The sequence below is a fragment of the Oncorhynchus mykiss genome, chromosome 19 (genome assembly GCF_013265735.2).
Source record: "Oncorhynchus mykiss isolate Arlee chromosome 19, USDA_OmykA_1.1, whole genome shotgun sequence".
Classification (NCBI taxonomy): domain Eukaryota; kingdom Metazoa; phylum Chordata; class Actinopteri; order Salmoniformes; family Salmonidae; genus Oncorhynchus; species Oncorhynchus mykiss.
Genome location: NC_048583.1, coordinates 25,825,507 through 25,850,723, shown reverse-complemented (window position 1 = coordinate 25,850,723; position 25,217 = coordinate 25,825,507). Strand labels below are relative to the sequence as shown.

The window sequence follows — 25,217 nt, the reverse complement described above, 5'->3', positions numbered from 1 at the left end:
CTCTGCCACGTTAGTTGCTGATATAACGGAAACGTCTCTGCTGTCTTCTGAGATAGCTAAACCGGAGGGAGAGAACAGGGTAGACGGAGGGAGTGAATGAGAGAGATCTGCTGAGAGAGAGTGAGTGGGTGCATGTGTGTGTGTGTGTGTGTTTCTAAATTCCCACTCTGTTAAGTCCTGATGAAGTTTTAGAGGGGTGTTCTCTCTCTCGTGCCACTGAGTCTTCATTGTGGTCTCTACTTGGCAAGACAGCCTGATCATCTGGCGCTTAGCAACAGGAGCCAGTCTTTTCACAGGGTCTTAGTCCACTGTTGATGAATAATGACACCCTCCCTCCCATCTTTATTGATGTCTCGCGGCTGGTCGCTGAAGCAAGAGGTGTGTGTGTGTTTGTGCGCATGTGTGTGTACACTTTGCAGTCAATACAAAGCAAATGAAACTAAAACTAGTTAAAGGGATGTGATATCAGTTATTCAGCGACATGTTAGTAAACTGTGCGTGCGTGTGCGTGCGTGCGTGCGTGCGCGCGTGTTATATGTGCCCAAGTTCTATTAGCCGTATGTACGGGATACGCATGGTATACATCGTCCAACAAAGTACTTATGTGAAGGATCCTTCTCAACAATACAACAACAATAAAAGATAAGAATATGAACATAAAGTAAATGGCTCAATAGAATAAACGTTTTAGCATAAATATAATAACTTATAGTCCAATATTTACACGTGTATTGGGGAAGGGGAGGATGGGGGCAGTGTATAAACTGAGCATTACAAGAGTCTGGTAGCAGCAGTTACGATATGTGTGTGTGTGTGTGTAGCATGAATGTATATGTCTGTATATTGTGTTCTGTTGGCTGTATTCAATGGCAGTGGATAATGTATGTGTGCGTGTCTGTGTGTTAGTAGACTACCATTTGGCAGCCGGTCAGGTGCTGTAAATTTCCACTTTCCCAGTAATCCTCTCCTCTCCCCCAGTCTGGCTGGTTACCTCTGTCTTTCTTTCCTTCTGTTTCTCTCTCTGTCTTTCTTTCCTTCTGTTTCTCTCTCTGTCTCAACATGAAGAGACTTGTCCTCCAGAGCTCCCGACTACCACAGAAGTAGCCACAGTAGTTCACATACTTTTTAGGTGGTGTCGGCGGCACTCAAATATGGTCTCCCTCTTCCCTGTCCTCCCTTTATCTCCTCCTCTCTCCAGCCCACAGATACCCGATAAGTCACCACGGCTCAGCAGCCCACCCATTTGCTTTTGTTTATCCAAAGTAGTCTAAAGCCCCATTTTTTTTTTACCTGGTCCTAATATGTCTTGATCTTGTCCACATTCTGATTGTGGCCACATTTTTAGAACGGTGTAGAGGATTAAAAGACACATTGTGATCTGATTGTGATCAGGTCTTCCTGACCACCTCGAGAGGTAGTCGTGCACACGTTGTCTGGATATCTTACATGTGTAGACAGATCTGGACGGTGAAACAATTTAAATGATAGTTTTCCTGCCTTCTAAAATCATCGATATGTGTCTTAAAATGTATAGAGGTAGACCAGAAGCCACATCCCTTATTGGCAGATGAGTGGCAACCCTGATTAGAAGCAGCTGCTGGTCATCGGTTGTTCACCTGTGTTCCCTGTAAATGCTGTTTTGAATTAAAGAGTTGTACCTACACATTGAAGAAGGCTGGAAAGCCAAAACATCTGTGTATGCTATCCCTCCTGCAATGGAAAAATATACAGTTGGAAGTCGGAAGTTTACGTACACTTAGGTTGGACTCATTAAACTCGTTTTTCAACCACTCCACACATTTCTTGTTAACAAACTATAGTTTTGGCAAGTCGGTTAAGACATCTACTTTGTACATGACACAAGTAATTTTTCCAAAAATTGTTTACAGACAGCTTATTTCACTTATAATGTCAGGAATTGTGAAAAACTGAGTTTAAATGTATTTGGCTAAGTCGTATGTAAACTTCCGACTTCAACTGTGTATATATACCTTAGCCAAATACATTTAAACTCAGTTTTTCACAATTCCTGACATTTAACCGTTGTTTAACTTGGGTCAAGCGTTTCGGGTAGCCTTCCACAAGCTTCCCACAATAAGTTGGGTGAATTTTGGCCCATTCCTCCTGACGGAGCTGGTGTAACTGAGTCAAGTTTGTAGGCCTCCTTGCTCACACACTCTTGTTCATTTCTGGCCACAAATCTTCAATAGGATTGAGGTGAGGGCTTTTGTGATGGCCACTCCAATACCTTGACTTTGTTGTCCTTAAGCCATTTTGCCACGACTTTGGAAGTATGCTTGTGGTCATTGTCCATTTGGAAGACCCATTTGTGACCAAGCTTTAACTTTCTGACTGATGTCTTGAGTTGTTGTTTCAATATATCCACATAATTTTCCTTTCTCATGATGCCATCTATTTTGTGAATTGCACCAATCCCTCCTGCAGCGAAGCACCCCCACAACATGATGTTGCCACCCTCATGCTTGACGGTTGGGATGGTGTTCTTCGGTTTGCGAGCCCCCCCTTTTTCCTCCAAACATAACTGCTAAACCGTTCTATTTTTGTTTCATCAGACCAGAGGACATTTCTCCAAAAAGTATGGTCTTTGTTCCCTTGTACCGTAGTCTGTTTTTTTTATGGCAGTTTTGGAGCAGTGGCTTCTTCCTTGCTGAGCGGCCTTTCAGGTTATGTCGATATAGGACTTGTTTTACTGTGGATATAGATACTTTTGTACCTGTTTCCTCCAGCATCTTCACAAGGTCCTTTTCTGTTGTTCTGGGATTGATTTGCACTTTTCGCACTAAAGTACATTAATCTCAAGGAGACAGAACACGTCTCCTTCCTGAGCGGTATGACAGCTGTGTGGCCCCATTCAGGCGTTTGGAAATTGCTCCCAAGGATGAACCAGACTTGTGGAGGTCTACATTTTTTTTCTGAGGTCTTGGCTGATTTCTTTTGATTTTCCCATGATGTCAAGCAAAGAGGCACTGAGTTTGAAGGTAGACCTTGAAATATATCCACAGGTACACCTCCAATTGACTCAAATTATGTCAATTACCCCATCAGAAGCTTCTAAAGCCATGACATTTTTTCCCTGAAGTTTCCAAGCTGTTTAAAGGCACATTCAACTTATTGTATGTAAACTTCTAACCCACTGGAATTGTGATACAGTGAATTATAAGTGAAATAATCTGTCTGTAAACAATTGTTGGAAAAATGACTAGATGTCCTAACCAACATGCCAAAACTATAGTTTGTTAACCTTTCTGATCTCCCCATCCCGGATCCGGGATCGTGAATACAGACTCAAGCTCATTACCATAACGCAACGTTAACTATTCATGAAAATCGCAAATGAAATGAAATAAATATGCTAGCTCTCAAGCTTAGCCTTTTGTTAACAACACTGTCATCTCAGATTTTCAAAATATGCTTCTCAACCATTGCAAAACAAGCATTTGTGTAACAGTATTGATGGCTAACGTAGCATTTAGCGTAGCATTTAGCATTAGCATTCAGCTGGCAACATTTACACAAAAAAACAGAAAAGCATTCAAATAAAATCATTTACCTTTGAAGAACTTCAGATGTTTTCAATGAGGAGACTCTCAGATAGCAAATGTTCAGTTTTTCCTGAAAGATTATTTGTTTAGGACAAATCGCTCCGTTTTCTGCGTCACGTTTAGCTATGAAAAAACCCCTGTATCCAGGATTGTGTAAATCTATCAGCAAGCTCATTAGCATAACACAACGTTAACTATTCATGAAAATTGCAAATGAAATGAAATAAATATGCCATCTCTCAAGCTTAGCCTTTTGTAAACAACACTGTCATCTCAGATTTTCAAAATATGCTTCTCAACCATAGGAAAACAATCATTTGTGTAAAAGTAGCTAGCTAGCGTAGCATTTAGCGTTAGCATTAGCGTTAGCATCCAGCACGCAACATTTCAACAAAAACATAAAATCCTTAAAATAAAATCATTTACCTTTGAAGAACTTCGGATGTTTTCAATGAGGAGACTCTCAGTTAGATAGCAAATGCTCAGTTTTTTCCAAAAAGATTCTTTGTGTATTAGAAATAGCTCCGTTTTGTACATCACATTTGACTACAAAAAAACCCCGAAAGTTCAGTCCTCAAAACGCAAACTTTTTTCCAAATTAACTCCATAATATCGACTGAAAACATGGCAAACGTGGTTTAGAATCAATCCTCAAGGTGTTTTTCACATATCTCTTCGATGATATATCGTTCGTGGAAGCATGGTTTCTCCTCTCAATCAAATGGAAAAATACTTGCAGCTGGCTTTGCGCACCAATTTCGATGCAGGACACCAGGCGGACACTTGGAAAATGTAGTCTCTTATGGTCAATCTTCCAATGATATGCCTACAAATGCGTCACAATGCTGCCGACATCTTGGGGAAACGGCAGAAGGTCTAAGCTTATTCCTGTCGCATTCACAGCCATATAAGGAGACATTAGAAAACAGAGCTTCAGAAATTCTGCTCATTTCCTGTTTGACGTTTCATCTTGGTTTCGCCTGTAGAATGAGTTCTGGGGCACTTAAAGACAATATCTTTGCAGATTCTGAAACTTCAGAGTGTTTTCTTTCAAAAACTGTCAAGAATATGCATAGTCGAGCATCTTTTCGTGACAAAATATCGCTCTTAAAACGGGAACGTTTTTTATCCAAAAATGAAATAGCGCCCCTAGAGATCCAACAGGTTAACTAGAAATTTGTGGAGTGGCTGAAAAACGTGTTTAATGAGTCCAACCTAAGTGTATGTAAACTTCCGACCTCAACTGTGTATATATATACAGTACCAGTCAAAAGTTTGGACACACCTACTCATTCAAGGGATTTTCTTTATTTTGCTATTTTCTACATTGTAGAATAATAGTGACGACATCAAAACTCTGCCATAACATGTAGTAACCAAAATTATGTAGTAACCAAAAAAGTGTTAAACAAATCAAAATAGGTTCTATGTTTGAGATACTTCAAAGTAGCCTTGATGTCAGCTTTGCACACTCTTGGCATAAAATTTGTTCTGAAACTCACAGGCAGCCAGTGCAGAGACCTTAAAACCGGTGTAATATGTGCTCTCCATCTGGTCTTGGTCAGTATCTGTGCTGCAACATTCTGTATGTTTTGCAGTTGACCAATGCCTTTCTTGGGAAGACCAGACAGGAGAGTATTACAGTAGTCAAGCCTGCTTGTAATAAAAGCATGGATGAGTCTCTCTGTATCAGCCTGAGAGAGAAATGTTCACAACTTGGCAATGTTCCTCAGGTGGTATAATTTTTTTTATTTTGTTCACATTCCTAATGTGTGATGTGAAATTGAGTTCAGAATCTAAAATAACAGCTCGTTTTTTTTAACAGGTGTTTTATCTTTATTGCCTGTGAATTAAGATGTGCGGCCAGATTCTCTCTGTGCTTTGGCTCCAACAATAAGTACCTTGGTCTTGGTTTAGCTGGTGGAAGTTGTGAGCCATCCAAGTATTTAAATCACTAATACAGTCTAATTTATCCGTGGAGCTAAAATCCTGTAGTGACACAGAATTGTGAAGTTGTGTATCGTCTGCGTCGCAGTAAAAATCAATGCTATGTGTTCTGATGACTATGTCAAGGGGCAACATATATATAAACTGAACAGTACAAGACCCAAAATGTAACCTTGTGGAATGCCACATGTGATTTGTATTTTCTCTGGGTTATGTTCACTAAGGGTGACAAACTGTCAACCTGTTAACCTTTCTGATCTCCCCATCCCGGATCCGGGTTCGTGAATACAGACTCAAGCTCATTACCATAACGCAACGTTAACTATTCATGAAAATCGCAAATGAAATGAAATAAATATGCCATCTCTCAAGCTTAGCCTTTTGTTAACAACACTGTCATCTCAGATTTTCAAAATATGCTTCTCAACCATTGCAAAACAAGCATTTGTGTAACAGTATTGATGGCTAACGTAGCATTTAGCATTAGCATTCAGCTGGCAACATTTACACAAAAAAACAGAAAAGCATTCAAAAAAATCATTTACCTTTGAAGAACTTCAGATGTTTTCAATGAGGAGACTCTCAGATAGCAAATGTTCAGTTTTTCCTGAAAGATTATTTGTTTAGGACAAATCGCTCCGTTTTCTGCGTCACGTTTAGCTATGAAAAAACCCCTGTATCCAGGATTGTGTAAATCTATCAGCAAGCTCATTAGCATAACACAACGTTAACTATTTATGAAAATCGCAAATGAAATGAAATAAATATGCCATCTCTCAAGCTTAGCCTTTTGTAAACAACACTGTCATCTCAGATTTTCAAAATATGCTTCTCAACCATAGGAAAACAATCATTTGTGTAAAAGTAGCTAGCTAGAGTTAGCATTTCGCGTTAGCATTTAGCGTTAGCATTAGCGTTAGCATCCAGCACGCAACATTAACAAAAACATAAAAGCCTTCAAATAAAATCATTTACCTTTGAAGAACTTCGGATGTTTTCAATGAGGATACTCTCAGTTAGATAGCAGATGCTCAGTTTTTCCAAAAAGATTCCTTGTGTATTAGAAATAGCTCCGTTTTATACATCACATTTGGCTACCAAAAAAAATCCATAAATTCAGTCCTCAAAACGCAAACTTTTTTCCAAATTAACTCCATAATATCGACTGAAAACATGGCAAACGTTGTTTAGAATCAAGCCTCAAGGTGTTTTTCACATATCTCTTCATTGATACATCGTTCTTGGACACATGCTTTCTCTCCTGAATCCCAGGAGAAAATGACCGCACCTGAAGATTACGCACAAATTTAGACAAAGGACACCGGGCGGACCTCTGGAAAATGTAGTCTCTTATGGCCAATCTTCCAATGATATGCCTACAAATACGTCACAATGCTGCTAAGACCTTGGGCGAACGACAGAAAGTGTAGGCTCATTCCTTGCGCAATCACAGCCATATAAGGAGAGAATGGAAAACAGAGCTTCAGAAATTCTGCTAATTCCTGGGTGATGCATCATCTTGGTTTCGCCTGTAGAATGAGTTCTGGGGCACTTACAGACAAAATCTTTGCAGATTCTGAAACTTCAGAGTGTTTTCTTTCCAAAACTGTCAAGAATATTTTTCGTGACAAAATATCGCGCTTAAAACGGGAACGTTTTTTATCCAAAAATGAAATAGCGCCCCTAGAGCTCTAAGAGGTTAAATAGGTCCTGAACCAATTTATAACTGGACTGGAGAGGCCAACTCACCTCTCCAGTCTGTCCAGAATGACACCATGGTCAAGTGTCAAATGCAGCACTTAAATCCAAGAGTACAAGATCAGAGAGCGGTTTGGCATCTGTGTTGGCGCTAAGATCATTTACCACTTTAAGTAAGGTCGAGAGGTTGAGAGTTTGTCTATGCTGTGGTGTGCCTGAAAATCAAATTGGAATTTTTAAAAAATACAGTTGGCACTTAGGCAAAATTCTGGAAAAATTATTTTTCAAGAATGGACGTTTGGATATTGCTAAAAGCTGAAGAATCAAGATGACTTTTCTTCAGAAGGGGTTTCACCATAGCAGTTTTTAGTGCAGTGGGGAAAGTGCCTGTGAACAGGGAGTGATTTAACAATGGCTTGTAATTCATCAGATATGCAATTAACAACTGTTTTGAAGTAGGTGGTGGAAGTAGCATCTCAAGAAGGGAGGTAGAAGGCTTACATTGTGATATCACTTTCCTGAGCATTTCTGTGTTAACCAGGGAAAATAACTCCATAGTGCCATCAAACTTCTCATCATGTCTTGCTTGACAGATACCCAGCCTAATGTTTTTTATATTATCTCTGAAATATGCCTCAAACTCATCACATTTAGATGTCGTGAAAAGTTCACACAGGTTTGCAGGTTTGCAGATTTATCAGGCCATTAATGTTCGAAGCACGCACTCAGATTATTCTGATTTATTAGCGACCAACTTGAGCCCGTCTGGCATTTCTAATTGTCTTGTTATATATGCCAAGTTGCTCTCTCAGAATATCCTAATGGACCTGCAACTTTGACTTTCTCCACTTCCGCTCTGCCTTTCTGCAATTTCTCCACGATCATCCAAGGGGGCTCTCTGTTTGGATGTGTCCTTCTTTCAACTTTACTGGAGCTTCAATGGTTACCCTTTAATTTGCTATTAATGTTATTAACTAAATCATCACAAGGAAGGCAGAATAGGTGGAGGAGTATTGTTTACACACTCAGTAAAATCTGTAGCAACTTCAGAGGTCAGATAGCGGTTTTTAATAATGCGCTCAGATTTACCCTGTACAAGGTAGTAAAAATCCAGTGGTGATCAGATAAAGCAACATCAACATTAGAGGATATGTTAATAGAAAGCCCCTTGTTAATAACCAGGTCCGGTAGAAAGCCCCTTGTTAATAACCAGGTCCGGTAGAAAGCCCCTTGTTAATAACCAGGTCCGGTAGAAAGCCCCTTGGTAATAACCAGGTCCAGAGTATGTCCGCGGTTATGGGTGGGTCCAGTAACTTGGGATTAGGACGTGCATAGTGAGTAGTACAAGAACGGATTCCTGTAGAGGGCCCAACAGCAGTGAATCCTGGGTAATGTAGGGTGAATAGACTACAAAGGCAGCAGCTAGTTGAAAGCCCAGTGGATTAGTATTGTGTTGGTTTGAATGGAGCCTTGTTGTATTGTAGGGTTAGTTAGCTTGCCTGGGGGAACTGTGAATTGTGAATTGTGAGCATGTCGGGTATGTATCTCTATGTCAACATGACCTTGGAGCCTCAACAGCCTTGCATGGCCTTGTGTGTGTCTATGTGTGTCCCTCTGCTTGGCAAATTAGTTTGCCACACTCGTACAGCAGAGTTCGGCCTGCATTGTCTGTGCTCAGAGGCCGAACATTTATCCTCTCTCTGTCTCTCTCTCTCTCCTCCCTATTTCTCGCTCTCGCTCTTCTCCCTATCTCTCCCTCCCTCTCTTCTTCCTCGATCTCTTCTCTCTTCCCCCCTCTCTCTCCTTCATCTCTCTTATCCTCTCTCACGCTCTCCCTCTCTATTAGAACAGAGCGTGGAAGACTGATGCATTCTGAGTGGAGGAATGTAGTGAGGGGAAAGAGAGAAAGGAGAAGACATTCAGCTCACTCACAAGGAGCCTTGATACTAATCTATAGAAAGAGAAACAGACGGACTGACTGGGATATCTCACTTTGTACTAATTGGTATATATGTTCAACTTTTAGTAAAGGTCTAAAGGAATTCCTTAGCAATTTTACAACAGTTGGGTTCCTTCAGGTCAAATGTGATTTTCCTCCGCTTTTCCTTTTGAATGTAGGCAGTCTATAGTATGTAGTAGAAGTTTAGAGAGCGGTATGGGGAAGACCTGTGGCTGCTGACACAGAAGAATTCGACCAAACACAATTTCCAGAGTCAGCGATCCTATTGTGATTGTACAATATGCGCACACGCACGCAAACATGCGCACACACACACATACACACACGCGCGCACAGTATAAACACTCAGCCCCCTCCTGTACTCCCTGTTCACCCATGACTGCGTGGCCACAGGTCAAACTCAATCATCAAGTTTTCTGATGACATAACAGTGGTAGGCCTAATTACCATCAATGACGAGATAGCGAGAGCCCTGGTGGAGTGGTGCCAGGAAAATAACCTCTCCCTCAACGTCAACAAAATTAAGGAGAGGATTGTGGGTGACAGGAGACAGCAGAGAGAGCACGCCCCTATCCACATCAGCTGCAGTGGAGAGTGTGAAAAGCTTCAAGTTCCTCGGAGTGTATGTCACCGACGACGTGAAATTCGCACAGACAGTATGGTGAAAAAGGCGCAACAGCGCCTTTTCAACCTCATGAGGCGGAACAAATTTGGCTTGGCCCATAAGACCCTCACAAACTTCTACAGATGTACCATTGATGCACCATGTCGCTCTAGATCACCCTGTATATCACCCGGGCTATATCATCATACTGTTTTAACCACTACATATGTAAATACTGTATTCTAGTCATGGATCATCCTATATAACTACTGCTGTACACAACTTTTCTATTCATATACTGTCTATACTGTCTAAACACACCATTCTATGATACAAAACATTAAGGACACCTACTCTTTCCATGACATAGACTGACCAGGTGAATCTAGGTGAAGGCTATGGTCCCTTATTGATGTCACTTGTGAAGTGTGAGGGGGTCCAAATACTGGGAGGGGGTGGGGGGGGGGGGGGGGGTCCATATACTTTTGGTCATGTAGTGCATATGTATACAGCGCATTCGGAAAGTATTCAGAACCCTTGACTTTTTACACATTTTGTTATATTACAGCCTTCTTCTAAAATGTATTCAATTATTTGTTTCCTCGTCAATCTACACACAATACCCCATAATGACGAAGCAAAAACAGGTTTGTTGAAGTATTTGCTAGTTTATTAAAAATAAAACTGAAATATCATATTTACATAAGCATTCAGACCCTTTACTCTACTTTGTTGAAGCACCTTTGGCAGTAATTACAGCCTTGAGTCTTCTTGAGTATGACGCTACAAGCTTGGCACATCTGTATTTGGAGAGTTTCTCCCATTCTTTTCTGCAGATCTTCTCAGGTTGGATGGGGAGCGTTGCTGCACAGCTATTTTCAGGTACTTCTTTGTCTCGATCCCGACTAGTCTCCCAGTTCCTGCCTCTGAAAAACATCCCCACAGCATGATGCTGCCACCACCATGCTTCACTGTAGGGATGGTGCCAGGTTTCCTCCAGACTTGACACTTGGCATTCAGACCAAAGAGTTCAATCTTTGTTTAATCATATGAGAGAATCTTGTTTCTCATGGTCTGAGTCTTTAGGTGCCTTTTGGCAAACTCAAAGTGCGCTATCATGTGCCTTTTACTGAGGAGTGGCTTCCGTCTGGCTACTCTACCATAAAGGCCTGATTGGTGGAGTACTGCAGAGATGGCTGTCCTTCTGGAAGATTCTCCCATCTCCACAGGGGAACATTAGAGCTCTGTCAGTGATCATAGGGTTCTTGGTCACCTCCCTGACCAAGGCCCCTCTCCCCAGATTGCTCAGTTTGTAATGTGACAAAATGTAGAAAAAGTCAAGGGGTCTGAATATTTTACGAATGCACTGTATGTATGTATGTATGCACTGTCTCTCTAATTCAATTTCAATTTAAGGGATATATTGGCATGGGAAACATATGTTTACATTGCCAAAGCAAGTGAAATAGATAAACAAATTTGAAATAAACAATAAATAAAAAATAACAGCAAACATTACACCCACAAAAGTTCCAAAAGTATAAAGGCATTTCAAATGTCATATTATGTTCAAATAGTTAAAGTACAAAAGGTCCACCTCATTTTGTGGGCAGTGTGCACATAGCCTGTCTTCTCTTGAGAGTCAGGTCTGCCTACGGCGGCCTTTCTCAATAGCAAGGCTATGCTCACTGAGTCTGTACATTAGTCAAAGCTTTCCTTAAGTTTGGGTCATTCACAGTGGTCAGGTATTGTGTGTCTCTATCTCTCTCTGACATTGCTCATTTTGCTAGTTCTTTATTTTTTTTGGATGTGTGCCTATTGTTTTGTATTGCTAGGTATTACTGCACTGTTGGAAGTTAGAAACACAAGCATTTTGGTGCACCGGCGATAACATCTTCAAATATGTGTACACGACCAAAAAACTTTTTATTGGATTTGAACACACAATCCAGGCCTTTCTGTCCATTTAAAGGCACAATATGTAGCTTTGGGCACAACTTTGTGTATTGGAATCTGCCACTATTCCTTTGAATCCTCCTAGTAGTTGTTTCAATCAAATTCAATTTCTAAAGCCATTTTTACATTAGCAGATGTCAGAAAGTGCTACACAGAAACCCAGCCTAAAACCTCAAACAGCAAGCAATGCAGAAGCACGGTGGCTAGGAAAAACTCCTGAGAAAGGAAGGAACCTAGAGAGGAACCAGGCTCTGAGGGGTGGTTAGTCATCTTCTGGCTGTGCCAGGTGGAGATTCTAAGTATAAGTACATGGCCATAGGTGTCCAGCAGGGTCAAATAATAATCACAGTGGTTGTAGAGGGTGCAACCTCAGGAGTAAATGTTAGTTGGCTTTTCATAGCCAAGCATTCAGAGGTCGAGACAGCAGGTGCGGTAGAGAGAGAGAGAGAGAAAGTCAAAAACAGCTGGTCCGGGAAAAGGTAGCATGTCCGGTGAACAGGTCAGGGTTTCATAGCCGCAGGCTGGATCAGCAGTTCGACAAGTTGGACTGAGGACAGCCAGGAGTCATCAGGCCAGGTAGTCCTGAGGCATGGTCCCGGGGCTCAGGTTCTCCGGGAGGGGAGGGAGAATTAGAGGGAGCATACTTTAATTCACACAGGACCCTAAATAAGATGGGAGAATTACACCAGCTATAACAGCCTAAACGCATGAGATAATGAGCAGCATTAGTCACTCAGTTTCAATAAATGGTTTCATACTATGTACAGTTGTGGCCAAAAGTTTTGAGAATGACACAAATATACATTTTCACAAAGTTTGCAAAGATATTTTTGTCAGATGTTACTATGGAATACTGAAGTATAATTACAAGCATTTCATAAGTGTTAAAGGCTTTTATTGACAATTACATGAAATTGATTCAAGAGTCAATATTTACAGTGTTGACCCTTATTTTTCAAGACCTCGGCAATCCACCCTGGCATGCTGTCAATTAACTTCTGGGCCACATCCTGACTGATGGCAGCCCATTCTTGCTTAAGCAATTTGTGGGTTTTTCTTTGTCCACCCGCCTCTTGAGGATTGACCACAAGTTCTCAATGGGATTAAGGTCCGGGGAGTTTCCTGGCCATGGACCCAAATTATCAATGTTTTGTTCCCTGAGCCACTTAGTTATCACTTTTGCCTTATGGCAAGGTGCTCCATCATGCTGAAAAAGACATTGTTCGTCACCAAACTGTTCCTGGATGGTTGGGAGAAGTTGCTCTCGGAGGTACCATTCTTTAGTCATGGCTGTGTTCTTAGGCAAAATTGTGAGTGAGCCCACTCCCTTGGCTGAGAAGCAACCCCACACATGAATGGTCTCAGGATGCTTTACTGTTTGCATGACACAGGACTGATGGTAGCGCTCACCTCGTCTTCTCCGGACAAGCTTTTTTTCCGGATGCCCCAAACAATCGTAAATTGGATTCATCAGAGAAAATTGACTTTACCCCAGTCCTCAGCAGTCCAATCCCTGTACCTTTTGCAGAATATCAGTCTGGCCCCTGATGTTTTTCCTGGAGTGAAGTGGCTTCTCTGCTGCTCTTCTTGACACCAGGCCATCCTCCAAAAGTCTTTGCCTCACTGTGCGTGCAGATGCACTCACACCTGCCTGCTGCCATTCCTGAGCAAGCTCTGTACTTGTGGTGCCCCGGTCCCACAGCTAAATCAACTTTAGGAGGCGGTCCTGGCGCTTGCTGGACATTCTTGGGCGCCCTAAAGCCTTCTTCACAACAATTGAACCAAGTTCTTGATCGTCCGATAAATGGTTAATTTAGGTGCAATATTACTGGCAGCAATATCCTTGCCTTTGAAGCACTTTTTGTGCAAAGCGATGATGATGGCACACGTTTCCTTGCAGGTAACCATGATTGACAGAGGAAGAACAATGATTCCAAGCACCACCTTCCTTTTTAAGCTTCCAATCTGTTATTCAAACTCAATCAGCATGACAGAGTGATCTCCAGCCTTGTCCTTGTCAATACTCACACCTGTGTTAACGAGAGAATCACTGACATGATGTCAGCTGATCCTTTTGTGGCAGGGCTGAAATGCAGTGGAAATGTTTTTGGGGGATTCAGTTCATTTGCATGGCATAGAGGGACTTTGCAATTAATTGCAAGTCATCTGATCACTCTTCATAACATTCTGGAGTATATGCAAATTTCCATCATACAAACTGAGGCAGCAGACTTTGTGAAAATTCATATTTGTGTCATTCTCAAAACTTTTGGCCACGACTATATATTATGCGTATGATATGGTTATATAATGCAATTTGAATTTATATATTTTAAATATCTGTTTGTTTTTGTGTAGATTTGTCAGTGTTCCAAGAGGATGAAGGTATAGAGATGGATTCAGTCAGCTGGACTTCCAACACCAAACTCCCCGGCACCCAATCAGAGACCCCCGTTTCCTCTGGACGCTTCTCCTCCTGGGTGACCTTCGACGATGACGAGGAGGACAAGCCCCACCACCTGGAGCAGCCATCCCACACACGATTGGATGATCTCAGCCACTTCCAGGATGCCAAAAGTAACCTGATTGGTTCTCCTCCCAACGTTTGGAAGCAGAACGGGAACCAGCAGAACCAGAACCGCCACCTCCTAGACCTGACGCCAGACGGAAACCCTCCTAGATCCCTTCTGATTGAACCTAGAACCGCTCCCCTGCTCCCCGGTAGGACTAAACCTTACACCAAGAAGAACCCTTTCCTGTGTGAAGAGTTCAATGACATCCAGCCCTCTCCCATTAACCCCTTTAGTTCCTACTTTGACTGTAAACAGGAAGTGGCATCAGAGACGATCCAGAGTAATGGCTCCGCCCACCACCTGGAGAGCTCTCCCTGTGCCTTCTCCTTTAGCTCTCCTTTCTTCCAGTCTTTCAGCTCCCACAGCCAAGAGGCCAAACGAGAGTCCATTCTCGTCTTCTCCTCCGAGTTTGAGCCCACCAGAGGAGGAGGGGAAGAGACAGTCAGCCATGTCACTCCTCCCTTAGACAGACTAGACCTGGATCAGCTGAGAAACCTCCAGATCACAGACCCAGACGATCCAGGCAGCCCTACTTTGCCTGATGACTCAGTGGAGGATGCGGAGGAGGCAAAGGAAGATGGGTTGCAGGGAGAGGATGAGGGCACCCCCTACCTCCCAGATCACATGACCCCCCAAGATGGCTGGGCCATGCTGCTCCGTATACCAGAGAAGAAGAACATCATGTCGTCACGCCACTGGGGGCCTATCTATGTCCGTCTGTCTGACGACGGCGTGCTCCAGATGTTCTACGAGAGAGGTCTGGAAAAACCCTTCAGGACCCTGAAACTGGACCCTCGCTACGAGGCGGCTGAGCACCGCCTGCAGAATTACGAAGAAGCCGGCCGCGTCCACACGCTCAGTGTGGACCTTGTCCAATACCGCGAGAGGAGGCGAATCCAGCCGAAGTCACCCGTCACCCACCAGCCAATCCGTGAGCAGCTGGTGAAGCTGGGCACCACCTGTTACCAAGACTTCCTGAGTTTTCGTCATGCGCTGGTGGAGGTGCTGAGGCGGTTGCCGGCAGTGACGGGTGGGGCGTTGACGGGGTCGCCCATAGGGGCGGGGCTGACAGAGGAGGAGGTTCAGGTGGAGGTGAGGGACGAGTTCTACGGGACGGTTGCTGCGGGAGATGGGAGGATTCTGAAGCAGCTTGTGATGACTCGTGTGCACGTGCTGGCCTTCCTCTCTGGGTCGGCAGGCTGCCGCCTCGGACTCAATGATGTGCAGGTAAAAGAGAAGGAGAGCGTGTTAAAACAGACGTCCAGTTACGAGTGAAAGGGGAGGGTGGTTCATGTTGGGTAGCTTATAGGTGTGTGAAAGAGAGATTTTTGTAGGGATCACATTGGAACCATTGGAGGCTGCTGAGGGGGAGACGGCTCATAATATTGTCTGGAATGGAGTCAATAGAATGGTATGAAATGCATCAAAAACGTGGTTTCCATGCATTTGATGCTATTCCATTGACTCCATTCCAGACATTATTATGAGCCGTCCTCCCCTCAGCGGCTTCCACTGAATCATTCGTATGAGAGGAGGATTTGGATGGTGAGATGTGTACACATCAGAATATTGGCCCTGGAGTTCTGCAGACACTTATTCAGACAAAGGTACAAACATTAAAATGCATGTACAGTTTAAGTCGGAAGTTTACATACACTTTATCCAAATACATTTAAACTCAGTTTTTCACAATTCCTGACATTTAATCCTAGTAAAAATTCCCTGTCTTAGGTCAGTTAGGATCACCACTTTATTTTAAGAATGTGAAACGTCAGAATAATAGTAGAGAGAATGATTTATTTCAGCTTTCATTTCTTTCATCACATTCCCAGTGGGTCAGACGTTTACATACACTCAATTAGTATTTGGTAGCATTGCCTTTAAATTGTTTAACTTGGGTCAAATGTTTCGGGTAGCCTTCCACAAGCTTCCCACAATAAGTTGGGTGAATTTTGGCCCATTCCTTCTGACAGAGCTGGTGCAACTGAGTCAGGTTTGTAGGCCACCTTGCTCGCACACGCTTTTTCTGCCCTCAGGGATTTTGTGATGGCCACTCCAATACCGACTTTGTTGTCCTTAAGCCATTTTGCCACAACTTTGGAAGTATGCTTGGTGTCATTGTCCATTTGGAAGACCCATTTGTGACCAAGCTTTAACTTCCTGACTGATGTCTTGAGATGCTGCTTCAATATATCCACCTAATTTTCCTATCTCATGATGCCATCTATTTTGTGAAGTGCACCAGTCCCTCCTGCTGCTAAGCACCCCCACAAAATGATGCTGCCACCCCCGTGGTTTACGGTTGGAATGGTGTTCTTCAGCTTGCAAGCCTCCCCCTTTTTCCTCCAAACATAACAATGGTCATTATGGCCAAACAGTTCTATTTTTGTTTCATCAGACCAGAGGACATTTCTCCAAAAAGTACAATCTTTGTCCCCATGTTCAGTTGCAAACCGTAGTCTGGCTTTTTTATGGCGGTTTTGGAGCTGTGGCTTCTTCCTTGCTGAGCGGCCTTTCAGGTTATGTCGATTAAGGACTAGTTTTACTGTGGATATAGATACCTTTGTACATGTTTCCTCTAGCATCTTCACAAGGTCCTTTGCTGTTGTTCTGGGATTGATTTGCACTTTTCGCTCCAAAGTACATTCATCTCAAGGAGACAGAACGCGTCTCCTTCCTGAGCAGTACGACGGCTGCGTGATCCCTTTATACTTGCATGCAATTGTTTGTACAGGTGAAGGTGGTATCTTCAGGCGTTTTGGAAATTGCTCCCAAGGATGAACCAGACTTGTGGAGGTCTCCAATTTTTGAGGTCTTGGCTGATTTCTTTTGATTTTCCCATGATGTCAAGCAAAGAGGCACTGAGTTTGAAGGTAGGCCTTGAAATACACCCACAGGTTCACCTCCAATTTGACTCAAATGATGTCAATTAGCCTATCAGAATCTTCCAAAGCCATGACATCATTTTCAGGAATTTTCCAAGCTGTTTAAAGGCGCAGTCAACTAAGTGTAAGTACAATTCTGACCCACTGGAATTGTGATACAGTGAATTATAAGTTAAATAATCTGTCTGTAAACAATTGTTGCAAAAATTACTTGTGTCACGGACAAAGTAGATGTCCTAACCGACTTGTCAAAACTATAGTTTGTTAACAAGAAATTTGTGGAGTGGTTGAAAAACGAGTTTTAATGACTCCATCCGAAGTGTATGTTAACTTCTGACTTCAACTGTATACATGAAAGTATTAAACCCCCCTCTCGATGTTGTTCGTCTAGGTCAAAGGTAAGGAGGTGGTCTCCAGACACGACATCATCCCCAACACCACCACCCGCTGGATCCGCTTACGTGACTGCGAGCTTCATGACTTACACGCAGACGAACTAGAGTTCCTGTCGTCACGCCAAGTTGTCTTCACACCGCCACCCTGCCGCCGCTTCCAGCTGCTCGCCTTCCGCACGGCCTTCGCTGAGAAAACCCTCCCCTTCACGCTGCGCACTGTTGCCTCCGTCCGAGGCGCCGAGGTCACCCTGCAGTCCTGGCTGCTGATGTCACAGGGGTTCTCGTCCAATCGGGACACGTTGAACCTCATCCCCTGCGAGAATGTGGCGGTAAAATAATAATAGAGTATTGTGCCTCTTGCAGTTTTGTTATTGAACTTCACTTCCCTCAGTCATTTGATAACATTGATTATCATGCTTACCCCTAGATCCGCTACCCCATCCCTGAGATTTGGGCCAAGAACTTCCGTCGGGACGGGGTGATGGGGGAGAGGTCACTGAAGGCGAGGTTCAACAAGGGTGCCAGCTTCGGCACGGCGAGTACTTCCGGGTCAGAGCCAGTGATGAGGGTGACCCTTGGCACGGCCAAGTATGAGCAGGCTTTTAAAGCTGTGGTGTGGAGGCTCAGCCGCCTGCCTGACAAAAACTCTGGTAAGAAGTTGTTGGGGTCAAACTCCGTAAGAGAACTATTCCTATTCTCACTGTAGAAATGCAAAAATGCACAGCTATTTCACTAGTCGTGCACACGCCTTTGGTAAGGAGGGAAGGAGTTTGAGGTGATACCCTGCTATTGTCACTGTGAAAAGGGCTAGATCTATATTTGCTTTACCAGTCACACCTGACAGCGGAGCGATGGCTCATTTCAGACACTACGGGTAGGTTTCCCGGACACAGATTAAGCCTGGTCTAAAAACACATCTTCAATGGAGAATCTCTGTTGAAATAGCTCTTTATCTATTTCACTAGGCGTAATCTGTGTCTTCATGTGTGGAGGATCAGGTCCATTCCCTTGTATTCTCATTCCTCCGACGATCCATTTGAGGTTTCATCACAGTGCCAGTCAGTATTAGTGGAGCTGGTTTGTATTTCACCCAGCTCAGAGGGACAGGACATGGGGGATGTCTCTATTTCACCCAGCAGTGAGAGATTATGAACATTGATCTGTTTCTGCTGTCATTACACTGTGCAGACTGTCAATAGTCCTTACCCCAGGCACTGTCAATATCCTAGTGTGCGTATGTGTTATAATGTTGTTTGTGTGTGTACATGCAGGCATGTATCCGTGAATGATTGCGTGCGTCTGTGCCCGTGTGTGTGTGCGTCCATGCACGTGTCTGTGCGTGTGCATGAGTTCGCCCTTGTGTGTGTTCTCCCTGGTCCCGGTCCAGTGTTGGTATGTCTCTGTCAGAATGCGGCCCCCTTCAGGCCTTTCAATAGGCTGTCAGCATGGCTGCCTGTCCTGAGTACTGATTGGCCAGTCAAAGCCCTGGCTGTCACCATGCATTACCTCACAAACCCACAGGCCACAGGCTTCTATTGTAAATACATGCTCTGCCACGGGCTGCTCCCCCCCCCCCCCCTCCCTTCTATTGTGGGCCCTCTTTTTTTTCTCTCCCCCTTTTTCTTCTTTCTCTCTTTACCCTCTGCCTCTTGTCCCCCTCTCTCACTTTTCGTCCCTTTCTCACTTTTCTTCCCCTTTCCCCTCTCTTTAGCCCTTGCTTCAGCTCCTCTCCCCCCTCCTCATCTCCCCCTCTCTACTTAACTGGGCCAAGCCTGCCCTCCATTTTCTCTCTCTTTCTTTTGTTTGCACCGTCTTTTGTCTTTCTGTCTGCCTTGCTTTTTCTTTCTCTCTCCTCCTTTGTGTTCCTTCTTCTTTCTTCATGCTCATTCGTCCCTTCGTTATATGTGTGCTACAGTCCACACGGTGATGCCAACTTTGGGGCTGTAATTCCCTGCGCCACAAATGAGAGAAGCATGGTGGTATGCTGGTTAACATTTCACTGCTACAGTCCTCTACTCCAACTGTATAACAGAGGATATTCTTTCTGACCTCTGACCTCACGGCACTTCCTGTTTTGACCCCTCTTGGTGGCCCGTCCCGTCCGTGCTCAGTGTCATGATGTTCTTGGCACAACTCTCACCCTCTCTGTGGCCCTGTCCAGAGACAACTGCTAGCCCCTTCCCCTAGGCACTTCATGAAGACCGGAACGAATTGGATAGGCAGCGCAATAGTTGTGTTGTCGCCTGATAAGTTTGATGTAGATTTCAATGTTGCTTACAATTATCCAATCTACACGTGTTTAGGGGAAAGGATTTGCTCTCCCTTTCTGTGCTGTGTGTGTGTGTGTGTGTGTGTGTGAGCGGACCCACCGGGAGGACAATCCTACTCCACCCAGAGTGATCGCTGATGATGAACGTGTGTGTTTGCGTTACGTGGTGTGTGTGTGTTGATGTGTTCGTCTGCATGTGTGTTTAATGTACGTTTGTGTCTGCCCCTGGCAGCGTTGGGTCACCCCCACACCTTCTTCTGTCGTCTGGAGCTGGGTTCGGACCGGGAGGTGCCAGCTTCGCTGCAGAGCCACCTGGAGGTCGAGTTTGACATGCCCGCCGCCTCTGCCTCCAAAGCCACCGTCCGCTCCCTCTCTGTAGAGGACAGGGCAGACGCCAAGAAGTGGATCAACTACAAATCACACTACTCCTACCAGGTAATAGACCAGGGTGTTTGTGCGTGGAGCTGTAGCCTTCTGTGAATGGGCTGACATGGTAAAATTACATACACATACGTTGGGTGTTTTCCATAACCTTCTGGCTCAGCTGCGGGAGCTGTTTTCTGTTGTGTGTTTGCCCGTCCAAACATGTAATTAGGCACGATGAGCAACCCCCTCTGGCTCCCACTAACAGTAGCTAACACGGTAGTCGGCACAGTTGCTGCAGATCAACACAAACAACAATTTAACGCAGGGCCTGTATTCACAAAGCATTGAGGAGAGTAGGAGTGCTGATCTAGGATCTGTCCTTATAGTCTTATTCATAATGATCTATAAGGCTAAACTGATTATAGGTTAGCGCTCGTACTCAGAGACGCACAGCACAATACAGCACAATAGCAGGATAGCCATGTTATTATACAGTGAGCTACACTATAGTAGTAATAATAGCAGTGGTTCGGTTCTCCTAGAAGTATTTTAGATCACAAGGACCATTTCAAATGAAAGATTTTTAAGGTCAATATCCTTCTCATTGGTTAATATAAAGTACATTGTAGAGACTGTGTGTAACAGGTTAATTCCCACGTGTACGCTTAGTAGAATGCTTCAAGAGCACAGTTGAGCGTTAGACAGATGACAGCTGGCAAGGATCAGCTACTAGTGGTCCTATAACTAGCGTGGCTAGCCAGAGCCGAGTCCAACCCGGGGATCTATATCTACATCCAGGTCAAGCCAAGGCATCAGCCAGGGTCGACACCTCACCAGATCAACCTGATTTACGTGGTAGGCAGCGCTACGCCACTAACCTCTGCTCAGACCTTCCGCAACCTCCGACTTCTCTCTTCTCTAAACGGAGACATAGATGGATTGCCTTGATTGTGTGTGGGAATGTAGCATACTATTTATCTGTCTCATCACTGATCTCACTGTACGGGCTATGATCGCCACCTTGTGGCCAAAGACAATTGCACCTTCATTTAAGTAGACCGTATTGCTCACTGATCTCTCACTGTTCTAATACAATACAACACAACTCTATGTCCATTTAGTTACAGCAAACAATGGAAATGTGTCTTCTGTTCCGTTCTCAACCCCCCCCCCCCCAGACAGCACACATCCCACATACAGCTGAGACGAGCACAGGGACAAGCTGCATTGCAGTTCTTGTTTTGAGACTCCACAACAGATCTATGGAGATTTTTAGTGCTTATAAGCAGTAGGCCTCCATAGGTGTCCTTGTGTTTTTTGCCTTTCTGATCATGTCGCCCCTCCTGTCCCCCAGGTGCCTATAGAACAGAAGACAGGCGGCCTCTCAGAGAGCAGCAGCCCTACACTGGACCAGGACCAGCCTGGAGAATGTGCACAGCAGTGAACACACACACAGACAGACGGATGTAGGGAGGGCGGGAGGATTTGATGACTGCTTTTTTCACAGGAGAAGGGAGAAAAGTCACTTTTTGCACTTTGAAGAACTGTACCGGAGGACTAGTTGGCTGATGTTTGTGCATAGATTGGATGTAGACTGAATGTACACTGGACATAACTGATTCTCGATAGGACATCAACTTGACATAGAATGGGTCTAGTGGTCGTAGACTGGACATAGACTAGATCTACACTAGACCAACTGGTTATAGACGGGTCGTGGACTGGTATGACTAGATGTACTGCCAATGGACAATTTATTAGGTACACCATCCCATTCACAAACATGGATCGCTCCTACAGACAGTGAGTCACGTGGCCATGGCTTGCTATATAAAGCAGGCATTCAGTTACTGTTCAGTTGATTGTTAGAATGGGCAAAACAAGTGACCTAAGCAACTTTGAGTGTATTATGATCGACGGTGCCAGGCACGCCGGTTCCAGTTTCTCAGAAACGTCCAGCCTCCTGGGCTTTTCACGCACAACAGTATCTAGGGTTTACAGAGAATGGGGCGACAAACAAAAAACATCCAGTCAGCAGCAGTCCTGTGGACAAAAACAGCTTGTTGATCAAAGAGTTTGAAGGAATCAGCAAGAATTGTGCAAGTTAACAGGCGGGCCACAATGAGGCAAATAACGGCGCAGTACAACAGCGGTGAGCAGAACGGCATCTCGGAACGCACAACTCGTCAGTCCTTGTCATGGATGGGCTATTGCAGCAGACGACCACGCCGGGTTCCACTCCTATCAGCTAAAAACAAGAGGAATCCGCTCCAGTGGGCACGCAATCACCAACACTGGACAATTGAGGAGTGGAAAATCATTTCCTGGAACATGATAGTGAGTTCAGTTTACTTGAGTGGGCCTAGAGTCAGTCCCCAGACCTCAACCCAATAGAGCATCTTTGGGATGAGATGGAACGGACTGTTCACAGCATGAATATACCGCCATCCAATCTGCAGCAACTGCGTGATGCCATCGCGTCCACATGGACCAACATCCCTGTGGAATGTTTCCGAGACCTTGTAGAATTCCCCAAATAATTCAGGCTGTTCTGGAGGCAAAGGGGGGTCCGACCCGGTACTATATGGGTGTACCTAATAAACTGGTCGGTGAGTGTAGATTCTGCTTTGTTGTAGACTAGATATAAACTGGACTAAACTGGTTGTAGAATGGATATGACTAGATGTAAACTGGATATACTCTACTTAAACTAGTCGTAGACTGGATATGACTAGATGTAAACTGGATATAGACTGGACTTAGACTAGTTGTAGATTAGGGAAACTCATTAGACTGGAGGCTAGTTAAGGATCTTGCTTTGTTCATTTGTTTATTTTCTTAAAAATGCTGATTTGGGAAGACTAGTCTTACTGAGGTATTAGTTTTATATGATGATTCATTTATTGTGAGTGGATCGGCTTGGCCTTGTGGTCTTACCCCGTTGGGGTACAGCAAGGGCAACGTTACAGATCGTTCAGATAGAAATGCATTGCGCAGAACAGATGATTGTCTGTGAGAGTCAAATATTGCGGTATGATGGGGATTAGTCTGACATTGTAAAGCCTGGCATTTCAGTAAACCAGGACATTGAGATAAGTGAAATAAGTGCCAGGAGTACAGTCATTACAGTCTTAGTGGATTTCATGCACTCTTGAGGCTAATCGAAGCACTAGCTAATGTGCTTCTACAGTACGTGTTTGCTTCAGTGTTCATTGACCTTCCACACAATTCTCAATCAATAGATTTAAGAGGCTTACATTAGTTTACATAGTAGAGACAAAATGGCTCTTCAATATGCCCCCCCCCCGTGTCAGTGTTGGTTCAGTATTCGACTGAATGCTCTTCAGTATTCGACTGAATGCTCTTGTGTTCAGTCAGGTGTTAGGTAAGCATAAATGCTTTCTGCTTTTTCTCTCTCGCAAAGTTGAAGGTTCTTCCAAAAGGTCTTACAGGTACTTCGGTCCTGTCATTTCACATAGTCGTCTTAACCAATCTTTCCGTGAGTTAACAACAGTCAATACTGCAATTGGTGATGATGATGATGCAGAGTTCTAATACGCTAATGACAACATACTGTAGTTTGGCTATTTTGGCTGTACTTGGAAACTGCAGCATTTTTATTTTTTTGAAATACATTTTTTGTTTTTATAAATGTGCTTTACATGTACAATGTGCATCCATCCGTATTACTAACATTGACTCAATGTGAACAAGATACTGTATGTACAAAACACAACTATTCTGCAATGGACATCATCTGCAGGTCTAAACACTGATGTCCATTTTTTTCTAGCTGCTCCGTTGTGTAGTTGGTCACAATTGTAGGTCACTGTTGTCGTTCAGTTGGTACATTTTGTGCAAAAAAATGCTTCTTTCTGAAAATGGCCCTTACTTGAAGCATCTCAAAACGTCCCTTAGAGGGAATTTTGTTCTCGAACAGCACAATAAATCAAACTCAACAAATGTACTGATAAGGGGGGGGGTGGTTGTTGTTGTTTAGGACAATGCACAATGTGTTCTTGTAGCGAGGAAACATGAAATAATTCATTGTAATTATATAGAGAGTGAATAGTTTATATATTTTTTCTTCTAGATGATTAACAAGTTTTTCATGTAAAATTTTGTCAAGTGAGTGGAATGTTAGAAAATAGGTCTTAACGGGATCTGGGTTACCTAGTTTACCATCTCTGAGAAAAAAAGAAAAAAAAAACATGGAAATGGGTAAATCCAGATCTGGATGGGAAACTAGTCCAGAAAATCATATACAATAGAACATTTGAAAATATGTTTTCAAGCTCAAGATATCTAGACCTCTTTTGAGACCTAATTTGATTTTCGAAGAAAAGCCTGTTGTATAAGCCCAGTACATTTCAATGGTTTTCCAAGAAAACTTGAACTCCTTAGAAAAATAACAACAACAACATTGTTATTTTTATTCTTTATGACAAAATATGACTGTGCTCTGCTTCTGTGTATCTAAAAAGATGCATTGTGGGTCATGGGATTAGTCTATTTTGGTAACATGGTTTTGTGTTCCGTACATGGCAACTGTTTATATCATTAGCTGCAACCTGTAAATAATCCATTCTGCAACACTAGATGGATAAGATCTGTACCTTTGACAGATCCAATTGGAGTACTCAAGAATGCTAGAGGTATATTTGCTGAAAATGATACTTTAACTGGAAAAAGGAATTAAATATATTTTTCTCTTTTGAGTATTGCTTTTTTTTTTTTTACTAACTCCAGGAGGCCCTGCAAAACAAAATATCACTAACACACAACAGACAGTTTCGACAATCCTAGAATACACACTAGCAATTCTTGCGAATTCCTTTCTCTGCTGTTGCTTTGTTCTCTGTTGCATTGTTCCTCACACAATCTGTGGGTAGCGACATTTTCTTCTTATTTACAATGACGGCCTACCGGGGAACAGTGGGTTAACTGCCTTGTTCAGAGACAGATTTTTACCTTGTCAGCTCGGGGGATTTGATCAAGCAG

General features: G+C 43.5%; 1 protein-coding gene across 3 annotated transcripts in view; it reads left to right on the top strand.

The window, feature by feature from the left end:
• The window catches only part of ston2 (stonin 2), a 50,284-nt gene extending 25,350 nt beyond the window's left edge, over positions 1–24,934 (top strand). For all 3 annotated transcript variants that reach the window (XM_036954498.1, XM_021573703.2, XM_021573706.2), the window contains 5 exons: positions 14,087–15,528; positions 17,578–17,910; positions 18,009–18,231; positions 20,083–20,285; positions 21,571–24,934. In XM_036954498.1, the coding sequence (XP_036810393.1) occupies positions 14,087–15,528; positions 17,578–17,910; positions 18,009–18,231; positions 20,083–20,285; positions 21,571–21,660 (2,291 nt within the window). In that variant the 3' untranslated portion in view covers positions 21,661–24,934. The remainder of the gene's footprint in view (positions 1–14,086; positions 15,529–17,577; positions 17,911–18,008; positions 18,232–20,082; positions 20,286–21,570) is intronic.
• Positions 24,935–25,217: the final 283 nt, after the last annotated feature.